Raw genomic sequence first — 16,896 nt, 5'->3', positions numbered from 1 at the left:
TGTATATATGTATATGTGTGTGTGTGTGTGTGTGTATGCATGTCATACAGTGGACACCTAAACCTATAGGCCTATGCATGCAATGCTCTGAAACATTTAATGCTCAAATCTCTGACAGCTAAACCGTGTGGTGGACATTGTTTTAGGAAAGTAGCCTATAAACCAATACAAAAATAGGCTATTACGTTTGGCAAGTGCTACACATCGAAACACAGGGAATAGTGTTTTTGTACATTTCTCAAATATCCAGTAAATTAAAATCTTCCTTGTCATGTTGTCCAGTGCCCAATTTTCCTAAAGGAAACTTAAAAATTATAATTGTTTTGCCTGCTTAACCTCAGAAAGCCAGCCGCACCAATGTGTCGGAGGAAACCCCAACTGACGACCAACGTCAGCATGCAGGTGCCCGGCACGCCACATGGAGTCACTAGAGCGCGATGAGCCAAGCAAAGGGTCTGAATAAGGTATTTCAGTTTTATATTTAATACATTTCCTAATTAATACATTTCATAACCTGTTTTTGCTTTGTCATTATATGGGGTATTGTGTGTAGATCGATGAGGAAAAATACAATTTAATCAATTTTAGAATAAGGCTGTAATGTAACAATGTGGAAAAAGTCAAGGGGTCTGAATACTTTCTGAACGCACTGTATATTACTATTTTTGTTTTCAGTACATGTCTACACACCAACAAAACAGCTTAGAAATGATTAGAACAAAGACGACAACAGACAGATGAAGAAAAGGTCTCGTTTATGACAAACAGTTGGCCTTTATTAACTTTACCAGCCTGTGGAAATCAAATATACACCCTGTCTTTCAAGTAACCGTGAGATACCCACAGAACGCCTATGCCCTCATTGGTGATACCACAGCATTTCCTTTCTCGTAGAAATCTTAAAAGGGGAAAAAAATGTAAATCAAACATCAGTGACTGATGTCCTTTACATTATATAGAGAAGAAACAACAGAAAAGGGACTTGGATACAGAGTCCAAAGTTTTATCTCACTGGTAGAATACACTGACGAACCTCTCCAAAAAGAGTTGAATGTTAGTTATACACAATGGATGAGACCTTGTTATACAAAACTAAAGCTATACACAACGGAAGCAAACTGTTTTCATAATAGCCAGGCCACATCTGTCTGAATTTTTTTTTAGCAATAAGTGCTCCAGTAGCAACTAGCCCCTGACAGCTTGGTTTACAGTGACCTCTGGTGGCTGGTGACTGGGGTCTTATCAAATCAAATTGTCACATGCGCCGAATACAACAGGTGTAGACATTACAGTGAAATGCTTACTTACACGCCCTTAACCAACAACACAGTTAAGAAAATACCTACAAAAAAGTATGAGATAAGAATAACAAATAATGAAAGAGCAGCAGTAAATAACAACAGCGGGGCTATAGACAGGGGGTACCGGTACAGAGTCAATGTGGAGGCTATATACAGGGGGTACCGGTACAGAGTCAATGTGGAGGCTATATACAGGGTGTACCGGTACAGAGTCAATGTGGAGGCTATATACAGGGGGTACCGGTACAGAGTCAATGTGCGAGGGCACCGGTGTCGAGGTAATTGAGGTAAATATGTACATGTAGGTAGAGTTATTTGTGATGGTTGTTCATTGAACAAACAATGAATAATGGGTTTGCTATGTTACCATTACAAAAGATAGTGACTTGTACAAGAGTGGCCAGGGTGTTCCAGATCATTGAGTAACATGGGTAAGTTGGCTCTGTTTCTGGGCTCTGAGTCAGCCATTGTATCTTCTGGAGAGTCCCAGACTATGTCCTCAGAGTGTAGTGGACAATCAGTACAGGAAGATAAGGGACTTAGCAGCCAAACTCTGTAAGTAATATTTGCAATGTCATACAAGGAATATAATTTCATGTTTAAGAATGTTTTTAATATAATTTTCTCAGCACAGGATTGTGCTTGGACAGGACACTGGTGTCTCCAGGCTGTGTATCTAGACTAGAGGAACCCTTCTACCCTGCTAACCTAGTATCAAAGCACTGGATTGTGAATCACTGAAGGAATGAAGTATCTCTAGTTAAAAAAAAAAAGCTTCTTTATGGAGCTGTTTGTATTTGTGTGGTTAATTACATAAAACCATATCTGCACATGTCAATGTTCATATTTACAAAATCATACAGAAACAAATTATATTACAACATTAACAAAATAACCTTCCTTCAGCAGTTATTACAGCAATTTGGTTTTACACCTTAAAGACTTGTGCAGAGACAAATGACAGGAAATAAGTACTGAGAACATATGTGGACATCACATACAGTAGATGCCAGCTGGACAATTCCTTCCCCACAATTTTATGGTTTCACTCGGGAAAGCAATCTATTCATGAATGGCATATGTTCCATGGACACTGCTGAACTTAAATGTGTAGAAAAAGGAGAGTTATGCCTTCCAAACAAATAGCCATCCAAGAGCAGTGCAGTTGACCATCAACTTTAATACAAAAACTTTAAATAGCTCAGTTTTCTGTACATAGGCCTACTATTGGCACCCTCCTTCGACAGAGACTTGTAAGTGTATCTGTGTGTGAATGGCTGAGTACAGTGTGTGTGCTTGGTTTCATCCCAGCAGAAGGCCTGACAGTGCATTCAGGTCCCTCATGTAGGGGTTGTCACTGAGGATACGGTCAATGCGCTGCTTCTGGTCGGGAAAGATATCGTACAGCTTCCTTTTGAGCTCTATGGTTTCCGAGGGTGACCGCTGGGGAGGGGGGGAGGGTGTTGGGGGAGGGGAGTGCGACCGCTGGAGAGGGGGTGAGGGTGTAGGGCAAGGGGGGTGCCACCCAGGGGGCCCAGAATGTGGCCAGTGGGAGAGTGGTCTCATCTGGGGGGTAGCTGTGGGGCGGGGGACAGATGAGGGGCGAGGGGCAGACTGCAGAGCTTGGACAAAGACAGGTTGCGGGGTGGCTCGGGGGTCTGGCCTCAGAGGAGGTGTGACTGGGCTCCGTCTGTGAGAGAGACACACGTATGGTCAATACACATACCTCTGCAGTAAGGTCATACTGTATAAACAATACTATCATCTCCTTTCACACACACCTGTTGTCCTTCCGTAAGAACACCTCCAGGTGAGGGCCATGCTTCCCCAGGGGGTCATCTGGGATCATAAAGTGGTCCTCTACAAAGGTAAACTGCAGAAGCCTGGAAAAAGGGGCCAGTCAGTGTGAGAGGAGAAGGTAATGTGTCCAGGGATTATATAAATGAGTGCATGTCTAATGCTTGGTTAAAAGGCCTTCACCTCTCTTGGATGATCCTCATCCATGCCTCTGATGTATTTACAAAGTCCCGCAAGTTGTCATTGGTGACGATAACCCCTCCTGTCTTCTCTGCCAGGTGGAGCAGAAACCTGTAGGTGAGAGAGAGATAAGATAGACCGAGTCAGCTGACAGTATGGATGACAGTAAGGAATGTGGGCAAGGCTGTGGGACAGAGTGAGTTTAGGGTGGAATATTTCAGTCTTTTTACAAAATGTTCCATCACGAGAATAAATAACTTTTCTCCCGGGTAACCTGGTATTTCCCACCAAAACCGGAAGTGTCATTCAAAAGCATTTAAATAGTGTCTGGATTTGATTAAAATTCGAGTCTGATGCAACCTGAGCCTGATTGAAATACATTTAATGAGCCCAAATGATTGTGCCGTTATCCAATACATAGGGTACTGCACATTACGCACTGGCATTACGCACCTCGTTCAAACCATGATAAAGCAGAGAGAGAACATGCGATTCTGGTGCAGCACATGTGGCCTACAAAGTTACAAGTATAGGCTAGCAAATTTGATTAAACATTTTCATAATATTTCCACTAATGTTATTAGCCTACCTCCTTTCTCTCTCTAGTGTTGCTTCATTCCTTCCTCACTTTCAACAGTTAAGGACAAAACTTATTTCATTTATCTTCATCATTCTAATGACATGCTTGAATAATATAGGACTAGAATGAGATGCAGAAGGCTTTCACTTCTCTTCACGAGGATTGAATGGTTACGGGTCTGAATAAATAACTGGTATAGCCTACAGCCATCACGTGTTTGCCCTTCTTTCAAACTACCCGTGAGTTCTATTGGCTGCTGTATTTAACAAACAAGAGCTTGTGTCCCTCTTTGAATAGTCTATTGGTATAAGAAATGCCCCAAAAATGATGTCCAGCAAGCTAATCTAGTCTAGCTTTTCCTGCATGGGACTCCAAGAGCTAAGGATACTTAAAAAAAAAAAGACCAGCGGAGCACAGGTGTGTACGTATTGCGCAAGAGAGGTTATACGTTAGAAGCTTATTATGCATAACCCACCAACTAAACATAAGGCTAACACTGCATTGAATTTATTACCTGAAAGAGGTAAGCTAGGACATATCTATATAGATATAGATCTATCTATCTATATATCAATCTTGAACAGGATTACCGGTATCTATTTTGAATGCAGTTTGAATGGAATTGATGAGTGAGAGTGCTCGCTCATGTTTTAAAACTCTGCAGCTGCAATAAAAAGAAAAGTGACCCCCGGAAGCCAGGTGGATATGTAAATTAGTCGCACATTCGGTCTTTGTTACTGTAGCATAGGCTACGCTGCAGCAAATGTAGGTCTGTCCACCTGTCACAACACCAACGTTACCATGATGAGATGATACACTACATGACCAAAAGTATGTGGACGTGTGCTTGTCTAACATCTCATTCCAAAATCATGGGCATTAATATGGTGTTGGTCCCCCCTTTGCTGCTACAACAGCCTCCACTCTTCTGGGAAGGCTTTCCACTAGATGTTGGAACATTGCTGCGGGGACTGACTTCCATTCAGCAACAAGAGTATTAGTGAGGTCGGGCACTGATGTTGGGCAATTAGGCCTGGCTCGCAGTCGGCATCCCAATTCATCCCAAAGGTGTTCGATGGGGTTGAGGTCAGGGCTCTGTGCAGGCCAGTCAAGTTTGCTTTGTGCACGGGGGCATTGTCATGCTGAAACAGGAAAGGGTCTTCCCTAAACTGTTGCTACAAATTTGGAAGCACAGAATCGTCTAGAATTTCATTGTATCCTGTAGAGTTAAGATTTCTCTTCACTGGAACTAAGGGGCCTAGCCCGAACCATTAAAAACACCCCCAGACCATTATTCCTCCTCCACCAAACCTTACAGTTGACACTATGCATTGGGGCAGGTAGCGTTCTCCTGGCATCCGCCAAACCCATATTCTTCCATCGGACTGCCAGATGGTGAAGCGTGATTCATCACCCCAGAGAACGTGTTTCCACTGCTCCAGAGTCCATTGGCGAGCTATGTACAACTCCAGCCGACGCTTGGCATTGCGAATGGTGATCTTAGGCTTGTGTGTGGCTGCTTGGCCAAGGAAACATTTCACGAAGCTCCCGACGAACAGTCCTTATGCTGACGTTGCTTCCAGAGGCAGTTTGGAACTGATCTATTCTGTAAGGCCATTCTACTGACAATGTTTGTCTTTGGAGATGGCATGGCTGTGTTCTCGATTTTATACACCTGTCAACAACAGGTGTGGCTGAAATAGCCAAATCCACTAATTTGAAGGGATGTCCACGTACTTTTGTGTATATATAGTGCAGGTCTACATATTGAGATGGGCTGTCGGTCCCCACCCTGAGCATTGATGATTCATCATGCAGTGACCAGACAGAAGGTTGTAGAGAATTCAGATTTAGACATGGCAAATCATTTCACGCCCTGCTGTTCATATAAAACATTTATATAATTTACCGGTCTCTCGCAGTTATTTATCCCAGGAAAAGGGAATGGTTTTGGGTGGTAAATCTCAGTAACCGGGTTCCCGCCATTCAACCCTAGTGAGTATGGATGAGGTGGCAGCAGGGAATGTGGGCGAGGCTGTGGGACAGGGTGAGTATAGATGAGGTGGCAGCAGGGAATGTGGGACAGGGTGATTATGGATGAGGTGGCAGCAGATGACAGAGGGTGAGCTGGCTGTATGACGTGGTGAGATGTGTGACTCTGCAGTACCTGTCATCATGGGAGGAAATCCTCTGTCCACAGACCTCTCTGGAAGGAGTAAAGGAGAGCAGACGCAGGTCTTCCAGTTGGTTTAGGTAATGTTGTTCTATTGAGACATGTGGAGAAAATACACATTAAGACCATATCCTTAACAGAGCACACAAAGTGCTCCACATGTTTCTGTCTTATCACCATTCAAACAGTAATATTCACAAGTATTTGCCAAAGTACAATCATCTTTCTCCTGACCAAAACCTTGGATGGTTGAACTACCGGTACATTTCATGTGACTTCTTCACCCACCAAAACCAGAGGGATGAGATTGAGCCCAGGTTGGGGTGGCCTGTGCTGTGGTATGTGTTTGTTCTGACCTGTGGTGTAGCGGTCTCTCTTCTGCCTCCACTGAGGCACAAAGACAGTGATCTCCCGGTGGCCCTGCCTCCAGAAGGCCTCCACAGCGATGGCTATCCCCCGGCAGGAGAAGAAGCGGTGGAGACCATGCCTACAGAGGAGCACAAGGAGGAAGGGTTACTTAGGAATGGCTTATAACTATCCTAATACATAAAGTGATTGTTGTATTTCAGATTGACAAATTGAGGATTGCCTTCAGACAGTATTGTCACAGGTGAGTAACAAGTAGGGCTGTGATGGTCATGGAATTTTGGATGACTTATTTGCGATCACCGCTATAACCGTTCGAATAGCAAAAAGCTAGTAAAAAAAAAAAAACTTTACACAAAAGAAGCACATTTTACACACATTTTCTCCTCTCCTCCGCTTCTGATTGCATGTGCTGCCGGAATTTGGGGGGGGGGGTTGCCTGGGCAACCAAGACTCCTTTGCTACAACAACTTGCTGAAACAAGGAGCAACAAACTTCCATCATACTGTAGAGTCACTGACTCAACCGCAGGTGTTATGTTTCTGAATGCCCAGCCTTCCGTCTTCCGTCAGCTGTTTGTCCAAAACACAACATTCTAAAATTGGCCAGTTTTGCGTCCTCTCGTCTCTCCTTATATTGGCTGTTAGATGTAAACCAGGCTTACTTTTACTTTTCTGCTTTTGGGTAAAATTTGTCGACTTGAATATGAAGTTAATTAAAATTAAAAGAATATTTTACTAAAACTGCTATGACGGTTATTTTATGACTGTCTATCCTTAATCCTTAATTACACGATTATAAAATTACTGTGCCAGCCCAGTTTGAGAAAGTAAGCCACTCAGAAAGTAACACATTGAAGGTGTGAAAGACATTTTGACGTCTACAAAAACATAAGACGTAGCCTAACAGAGTAGAATGTCCCTCTGGTCAGAGACAGCTTTTGGCAGGAAGTTAGCAGTGCTGCGATCCAAACATAAAGATATGGTGAGTTTAAAATGCAGCCTTTGTACAATTCTACTTCAAATTCTACCCAGAGTTGTTGATCCCTCCCAATACACTAATCTCATTCTATATATAAAAAAAGTAGGGTTTGTTTCTATTACTTGGAAATTGCTGGAAAATATGGGCAGACAGGGGGTCCAGTAGATCTCATAAGAACCATTACAAACAAACGGCCAGAGAATATTGTGAACACACACCAGCTTAAAGCACACGTCTCATTTTGTGGGGCAATGCAAAGTCAAGGGAAGTTCCCTCAAAGAGAAAGTTGCACATCCTGTTTGAACTCACTAACTCCAGCACCACTGACGTGGATAGTAAAATCACCTTGTCAACATGGAAATGTAATCGCCAAATATACAAAACTTTATTTCCCCTTGTAATTTTCTAAAATAAAACCCCCATAGTTGTTTGTACTTATGTCCCTATAGCATATGTACTCTGAGATCTTATCATGAAATGTGATTCTGACCTCATTCGGATGAGGTAGGTAGCCTAACTCAGTACACACAAACTGAAGTTAGCTCTGCCAGTCAGATTAGTCCGAGTCTGAAAGGGTGATATACCTCTATTACAATTATTCTGACTAAAACAACTTCCAGTAATGACTTCAGTGGACCGAATAAAATGGTGCACGATGTAAGAAACAGAGGAGAACTGGCAAGTTGAGAGAGATAGTTGGAGTTATATTACTGACAATTATTTTATAGAGATTTTCCCATGTGGACAATCATTATCCTTGCCAAAGACACGGTGGCCATGCTCTAAGCCTACCTACTCATACACTGAGGTTACTGGAAGAGCTCTCAGCTATGAGCTTTTATGTTACCCTTGAAAGTCCTGACTGAGGGTTACACTCCTGCTTTCACACACACACCAACGCTCACATAGGCCTACACACAGGTGGTTCCAGACAGTCATATCTGATGATGAGAAAATGAGTGTGGGCTCTCAGTGTTGTTCCACATCCTCCTACAGAGGGGGGTATAGTAAGGGGAGGTTACTCACGCCATGGCCACGTTGCTGCCGTCAATGATGATGTGGCGGAGATCAGGGCATCCAGGCTCGTTCTGTAGGGTCAGGGTGTAGGGGTTTCTCAGGGAATCATGGAAGCGGGTCGTGGCAGTCAGGGGTGGTGGAGCAGGCTCTGTGCGGGGTGGGGGGACTCTGGCTGACAGGGTCTGATAGGAGCAGCCTGGCCGTGTGTCTGCTGGCTGGGTTGGGCGCTGTGGTGTGCTCCGCAGTGCCGTCACACTCTCCACACGTACCGGCCCCATGGTCTGAGCCCCTCCCCGGGACAGGTAGTCCATCCTGGGCCCCGATGGAAAATCCATCTGCTCTGCCATCCTGGCTTTACTGCTAGCCAGTGTGTCTGTGTTGTCTTCGTCATCATTGATGGTGATGATATCGTAAGCAGCCCCCTGAGCACTGCTGCTCCTTTTTAGTGTCACTGTCTGCAGCATGCTGCTATACTGTCCCCTCTGGCCAACACCATTGCTGCTGGGTGGCTTAATGTTCTCCTTGGAATTTACATTCAGGGCTCGGTTTGGGACTCTATCTAGCCCTCTATCCTTATCCCTGGAGTTGAAAGTAGAGGAAGAAGACTCAGAGTTGTGGGTTGAGGATGCCCCTCCTCGCTGCCTCTCTGTTCTTTGGCTCTCCTCCACAATGCACTCCAGCAACAGAAAAGTGTCCTCTGTCTGGCCCGTCTCCTTCACCACCCGCTCCACCACCTCCTGCTGGTAGCCCATGGTTCTGAAGAAGTTCACCAGGCACCGCAGGTTGGTCTCAGGGCTCACAGCCTCCCCGTCATCCGCACCATCACTAGAGTCCAGCACCATCAGCCCCATGTTGGTCTTGGAGGGGGTCTTAGCTCGGCTGTCACTGGCCACAGTGTGGCGCTCTCTCTCCATCGACTCATCTCTCCTCTCCAGGGAGTACTGCCTCTTGGTGTCCCTCAGCTCGCTCTCCGACGAGCGGCGTTTGTGGGAGGGCCGGACGCCATTCAAGAACCCCGTCTCAGCCCCGGATGCAGCCCCAGATGCAGCCCCAACCGCCTTGTCCTCAAAGCTGGTGTCCAGGATGCGGTTGGAGAGGTCAGTGACAGGGGTGCTGCTCTGGGAGCGATCCTGGTCCACTTCTATAGCCCCACCAGGCTGAGTGGGGCTCTGGGCCAGACCTAGCAGCTCTTCCTTCAGGGCACTGGGTAACAGGAGCAGCTCCATGGCGTACTTATCATCTCGCTCCTCCACAAACGTCTTGAAGGTGCGTTTCACGGCCGGCTCCCTATCTCCGGGCAGGCTGCGCTTCTCTTGGAAGAGAGCAACAAACTGCTGCACGCGGCTCTTTGCCATGATGACAGACTCAAAGCAGCCCAGCAGGCGCAGTGTGCCCGGCTCCAGCATCACAACTTCAGCGCTGGTGTCCCGCAGCAGTCGGTCAAGGAACAGACCACGGGCACCGGCAAAGATGCAGTGCATGTCCACAGGGTAGTGCTCCTCCTGCTGCAGCTCTGGATCACACAGGCCTTTCAGGTACTCCTGTAAACACATAGGGTCAACACCAGTTAGAAAAGTAGACATGACAAAAAAAAACATCATACACACGAGAATGTCCACATTCGAAGCTTAACAGGGTAACGCGCCAATTGAAACTGATAGCATGATGCACAGGGACACCCCCTCTACGCCTACTCAAGAAACTTCACTCATCATCTTCACTGACAACTCTCAGTCAACTCTGTCATCACCAKATTGACTGTAAATTGGTGAGATTAAAACGTGGAAGATGGGAAGTTGTCAGAAACCAACTGAAACCCAATGAGGAAATCTCAACCTCTTTCCAGAAATATTTGATGAATCAGCCTCATGTTTGGCTATGTCAAAAAAGCACCTGTCACAATGCATACGTGTGTCTCCTCTCCATACAGTGGACATGGTTTCCTGATGACTACACACTGGAAAGAGACATGATGAGGCAAGACATAACTGTGTTGGGGTTTCCGTTTTCTGTGTTCTCAATGGGGTGGGAGGAGATTCCAAGTTTACTGGCACCAATAGTAATCATTTCCGCGTTGACGAACAGGTGACATTGATATTACCCAATCCGGTGATCTGTACATTGAACTTCACCTGCCCGCTACACGATGTTGTCAAGGGAAAACTCAAGGCACAGAAGTGTAAAAGATGTAGCCTAGCTAAGACTGGTGTTTTTAGAGTAGTAGAATGAACGGGAAATAAGTGTTGAAATGAAAACAAAAGGAACGCCAAGAACAGCTTGTCCGTCTGTCATGCAATCGGGATCTTACGGAATGATGTAAACCAGGCCGGACTCTAACGTTAGATCTATAATCTTTAACGTTACTGATATATTATCTGTACAGTTAATTTGCTAGAAGGCATATGACACAGAGCCAGAAACCCAAACAACTTCTCAATTAGCATAGTAGCTATTCCATTCGGTACACCATGACCATGCGATTGATTATACTGCCTGATTTGCCGCTTACATTTCAGGATGGCCCTTCTCTACTAACGTTAAAAGGCTGTTTAACTGCATAACTGACTGACAAAAATAAATAAAACAATATAAGAATGGGTATCAATGTTATAAGCCTCAAGCTAGTTTTAGTAAGCCACTGTTTACCTTTGCCCTCGACACGTCGTCTCTCTTTCCCTTGAGTTGAAGCCATATCTGCCTTGATGCCGTACTACTGTGGGCTCCAGTGTCCAAAAGGCCAATAATTGTGAAAGCTACCCGAAAAACCTGTTCTACTCTGGGCTTAGCGCATTTCAGTTCTTCTTGCTTGTTTTCAAAGACAGCAAATTCGTCCACTGTCAGGGCCTCTTGCTGTTGTTTGCTCGCTGTTGGCGACAGCCTGTTTCCCAGGGGTTCCTTACAGGTTACCTCGGTGACTCGCTTCATACCGAGAAGGGGCCGCGTTGTTGACATTCTGTTTTTGAATATATCTGTCCCTGTTGACAACAGATCGTCTTAATATCTTAACCATTCGGTGTCATTTGGATCTTTACCCTCCTTCATGGTTTCCTTCTATCGGTCTTCCTCTTCTATGCGGTGATATATTAGCAAGAGAAGTCCAGTTTTAAGACAACTTTTTACATGTCTACCCCGACGCATCCGGAAAGTCCCAGTGATGATGTCATCAAAAAACGACAATATGTACGGTATGTGTTTATTTATCTAATCCAAAGAGAAGATCTTATAGATATTTTGACTATCTATTCAATATATTTAGCAAAATGTGATTTCTTTTTTAGTAAATAACAGTCGATTCTAGCTTCCCATGGAAAAGAACAAACAACCAATGTTAAAGTCCAGACACATCATTGTCAAACAAATTGTAATGGTCACGTGGGCAATTAGTGGGACATAGGCTTATCATCCAGATAAATATAGATGATAAACAAATCATATTATAATAGATTATTTTAACCAAGCTTATTTGTGAAACTCCAGAAATACCCGTATTCGTGCAGCTGATTCGTCAATTCATAGCTGATCTAAAATTATACAATTCCACCACCTACTGGTGATGAAGCTACATAACATAATACGCTTGATGATAGATGTGTTTTGCGCATTGTCAACCTTTTTTCATGACACATAATGAGCCATAATACAAGACAAGAGTTGTGAGGTTTGTGAACAGGCTCTAGACAATTTTAAACTTAATTAATGGATGTAGTCTGCTTACATAAATTAATTGTGCTGAAAACGAATGTGTACATTGTAATCAGAGCAATATTACTGTATCTAAATATGGCTCTGAGTGTAATTTATTTGCCTAATACGGTTGGGTAAAGCTGAGCATAAATTTTGAAAAATACTTTCCCTCTAACTGGAGTTTATCTGCTAATATGCGAGGAACTTGTGTCAGTTTAATCTCAAGAGACCAATATCCTATAGCAGGGTTTCCCAATCTCGGCCCTCGGGACCCCAAGACGTGCACGTTTAGTTTTTTGCCCTAGCACTACACAGCTGATTCAAATAATCAACTAATCATCAAGCTTTGAATCAGCTGTGTAGTGCTAGGGCAAAAAACTAAACGTGCACGTTGCAACTCTGCCTAGAAGGCCAGCATCCCGGGGTCGCCTCTTCACTGTTGACATTGAGACTGGTGTTCTGCGGGTACTATTTAATGAAGCTGCCAGTTGAGGACTTGTGAGGGGTCTGTTTCTCAAATTAGACACTCTAATGTACTTGTCCGCTTGCTCTCAGTTGTGCACCGGGGCCTCCCACTCCTCTTTCTATTCTGGTTAGAGCCAGTTTGCGCTGTTCTGTGAAGGGCGTTGTAAGAGATCTTCAGTTTCTTGGCAATTTCTTGCATGGAGTAGCCTTAAATTCTCAGAACAAGAATAGACTGACAAGTTTCAGAAGAAAGATCTTTGTTTCTGGCCATTTTGAGCCTGTAATCGAACCCACAAATGCTGATGCTCCAGATAGTCAACTAGTCTAAAGAAGGCCAGTTTTATTGCTTCTTTAAACAGAACAACAGTTTTCAGCTGTGCTAACATAATTGCAAAAGAGTGTTCTAATGATCAATTAGCCTTTTAAAATGATAAACTTGGATTAGCTAACACAACGTGCCACTGGAACACAGGAGTGATGGTTGCTGATAATGGGCCTCTGTACGCCTATGTAGATATTCCATAAAAAATCTGCCATTTCCAGCTACAATAGTAATTTACAACATTAACAATGTCTACACTGTATTTCTGATAAATTTGATGTTATTTTAATGGACAAAACATTGAGCTTTTCTATGAAAAACAAGGATATTTCTACGTGACCCCAAACTCTTGAACGGTAGTGTATATATTGTTTTACACATTTGTTGCATGCAATCCAGGTTCTCTTTTGCATATTCATGATATACAGACTGAGACATTTAGCCTTTGACCAAGTAAAATAGTATGCAACGCCAAGTGATGTGACTTGATATAAGCCAAAGTCTGTGTATTTGTTTGATTGTGTTTCTGTATGTGATAGTGTTCTTTTCATGCCTGTGTTTTTCATGGAGTTAGACATTAAGTGAAAGCAAAAGAGATGTGTGTGTGTGTGGGCTGGATGAGCAGAGGTAATGGAGAAAGAGGAGTGGCTGGCTGTTGTCAGGCGCTGAGGCCTTGAGATGGAGGAGAACACAAAGCAGCAGCAGCAGCTATACAGGCCATTCAGAACAACAACGCCTCACCCACACTGATGGCAATGGCAAAGTGTTCGCTCTTACAGTCAGGAACATTGATTAGAACAACATTATAAATCCAGCAATTGTAACAGTGTTAAAAGCAATTTAGAGTATTATCTTTATATGTAACTATTAAACTGTATTGGAGGGTTCCCCAACTGGCGGCCCGTTCCCTGGAGTTGCCCTGCGAGTGGTTTTATTTGGCCCCCCAAGGTTTCTAAGCAAAAAAATAAGATACATTTTTTAATTTGTTTTATTTGTACAATTTTCATTGTTGGACATACAAGACTAAAAACACCAGGAAATCAGCTCCAAGTGACTTTCATTTGGGAAATCTCTTCCCGAATATTCCCAAACATAATAGAGAGACATGATTGTATACAAATATAAGGTTTGAAATTATTATGTTTTAGGCAAATATATATTTCTGGCCTTCTTGCGGACAGTTTTCAGTCTACAAATTATTTTCAATAATGTTTTGGACCTCCGACCACCCGCTCAAGAAAACATTTGCCCGCGGCGGAAGTTGCTTGATAATCCCTGCTGTATTGTATTGTGAAAGGTGTGGCGTGAAGGCAAAGCATTACCGTGAAAATGTGTATTTATTCTCTGTCCACTAGATGATGCTCTCACCCTCTAGACACCAAAACGGCCTCTAAACCAGGCTCTTTCCCCTCTCCATGGCAGAGTAATATTGAGAAAAACAATTCTGAACATCGATAATTTTCATTATTTGAAGTCCAGACGCACGGGGCAGGGGAATCTAGTCTAGTAATATCTAGTCTAGTAATATCAGCAGAGGGGCACGGGGCAGGGGAATCTAGTCTTTATTAAAGTTAATTGAAGAGAAGAGTTGGGTTGAACAAGAGAAGAGAGCGTGCCGTGAACCATCAACGTCCAGATGACAGTAATATCAGCAGAGGTATCCTGTCAGTCCATTTGTTTTTGGCAGCCTCATAATGTACCAAGCCTACAAAACCAAATGGACACTCACTGTTGTTGGAACACAACCACACCACAACACAGCCAGACCTTGATTATCTCACATTGTCCTCATGTTGTGTTTTGCTCTGCCTGTGAATTAACTAGTGTCTCTTTCTCTCTCTCTCTCGCTCTTGCTGTCTCTCCTTCTCTCTCTCACACACATACACACAGTTGCATGCTTGCATGCACACCAAAGTCCATGAGGAATAGTTAGGCAATATATCAATCAGTGGTTACTCTTTATTCTCCTCTCATGAAGAGGACATTCCTACTCCTTCTAATTTCTATAACACATGATTGAACCATAGCTATGGACAGGAAATCACACATTCTAAATATCTGAAGAAATATGGCTTGACATATTGTTCAAGGAATGAATGGTATTATTATATTATATTTAAACAATAAGGCTAGAGGGGGTGTGGTATATGGCCAATATATCACGGCTAAGGGCTGTTCTTTGCACAACTCAACGCGGAGTGCCTGGACAAAGCCCGTAGCTTTGGTATATTAGCCATATATCACAACCTCCCAAGGTGCATTATTGATATTATAAACTGGTTACCAACGTAATTGTTTTGTCATACCTGTGGTATACTCTCTGATATACTGTACCACGGCTGTCAGCCAATCAGCATTCAGTGCTCGAACCACCCAGTTTGTAATAAATATTGGAATATTTCCATTCTATGACTAAGCTGATGTTGTCTGAGTTGTAGGGACATGTGCATTAGGTGATAGGAAGGAGCACAACAGAATGAGGAGAGGTTTTCACTGCAGGGCCCATATCTCCAATAATATCAATATTCAATGTGATCAAACTCTTTTGTTTGGGATCACTGAAGACTCATTGGGTTAAATAGTCTCAACAAATGGAGCTGTCAGTGAGTCTGCTCCGCCCTGCTCTGTAGTCCGGAGGTCATAATGCTGTGCAGATTGGGCTGGGTCTACAGCCAGCCAGTGGGACTATTTCAATTGGCAGTGGCAGTTGAGGGTGAACAGCTGTGAGGTGCAGAACACCACTGACCTGCGACACATGCTCCACTTTAGTTCTTATTGGCTAGTCACTGTTCAGCCACAGCTGGGACGACCAGACAGAAGACAGAAGTGAGATGTGGTAGGAGTTCTTGGCTTGAGGTGCAGATGGGAGGCCTTGCTTATTTTCTGTTAACACGTATGAGTGTCACATACATAAATGTTTACGGATGTGACCGTTGACAGCTTGGGTAAGAGACAGCCTCCACCAAGCCACCCCCTAGCAGGTCATGTGGAGCAGGAAATAAATATAAAACCAGATAAAAGGCAGATCATGAATAATAAAACGGTCATAAATGTAATAATCTGGCCTGATGATTTATGAATTTACAGTGTGTGATGGCCCCAACCACACTGTAAATATTTATGTGACAAGCGCTAAGCTCTCTTTAATTGTGATTAATGGTTATGCGTCTGAGCGGACCCCATAACTGCCAGGCTTTATTACAGGCAGTTGGCTGAATGCAAATGTTATTTAGTGTAAGATTAGTGAGACAAATTGGGCTTTTCCGGTGGTCTACAGCACATCAGACAACAATCAGCCTCTCACGATTCAACACTTCGATTACTACAGCAGTTTTTTCGACAGGAGGGATCTATCAAAGTTTAGACCACACTGACAGCTACAATATAAGAAAAACGATACATTGAAACATGCACGCACACACTCACTTACACGCACACATTCACGCATGAATGGACTCACACACATACACACGCACATGCAGACACACACCTATTTATGTGGTGAGCCTGCGTCAGAACCCAGGTGTGTGTCACTGGGTTTGAAGGGGTGATATGAACACTATCCATTAAAGGGTCAGTGAGTCACAAATGCCTGGAACATTGTGTACATTGTGGTTGTATCTTTATTATGAGATTACGATATGTAATTTGTATAAATGTGGAAATGCCCTATTCACTTCCATACATTTTTGTATGGAAGCCCAGTACCGGTTTACATTCAGACGAGCCCTGTGACACTTGTGGTGATCATAGAGCAGAGCGGAGAACACCATCATGTTCGTGGGAGTGTCATCTTTCCATAGAGGGGTCATATTAGAGTTTCTAAACCCAGAGGCACAACATCGCAAGACTTCCGGGAATGCTTGCGAAACAGGCTTAATAGACCAGGCCTGGTTTTGGGGTTTGAGAAGTCAATGAGGGAAGTGAAAATTCTTCCTTAGTTGTTCAAATTTTCTCGAGCTCTAAAGGCTAAACCTAGATTCAAGCCAATGTCTTAAATAGTTAAACATGTTAATACTCCAACCTCTTG

At 43.6% G+C, this 16,896-nt stretch overlaps 1 protein-coding gene across 1 annotated transcript; it reads right to left on the bottom strand.

Moving 5' to 3' along the window:
* Positions 1-738: 738 nt before the first annotated feature.
* n4bp1 (nedd4 binding protein 1) lies at positions 739-11,541 on the bottom strand. Its single transcript, XM_023971793.3, has 7 exons — positions 11,042-11,541; positions 8,405-9,936; positions 6,388-6,518; positions 6,026-6,122; positions 3,282-3,389; positions 3,083-3,184; positions 739-2,991 (listed from the first exon to the last, which is right to left on the bottom strand). Exons 1-7 carry the CDS (start codon positions 11,345-11,347, stop codon positions 2,604-2,606), a joined length of 2,664 nt encoding a protein of 887 aa, XP_023827561.1. The 5' UTR covers positions 11,348-11,541; the 3' UTR covers positions 739-2,603.
* Between the last annotated feature and the right edge of the window lie 5,355 nt (positions 11,542-16,896).

This window comes from Salvelinus sp. IW2-2015, linkage group LG26, assembly GCF_002910315.2.
Source record: "Salvelinus sp. IW2-2015 linkage group LG26, ASM291031v2, whole genome shotgun sequence".
NCBI lineage: Eukaryota > Metazoa > Chordata > Actinopteri > Salmoniformes > Salmonidae > Salvelinus > Salvelinus sp. IW2-2015.
The sequence above is the reverse complement of the archived record's forward strand: the minus strand, read 5'-3'. Positions and strand labels throughout refer to the sequence as shown.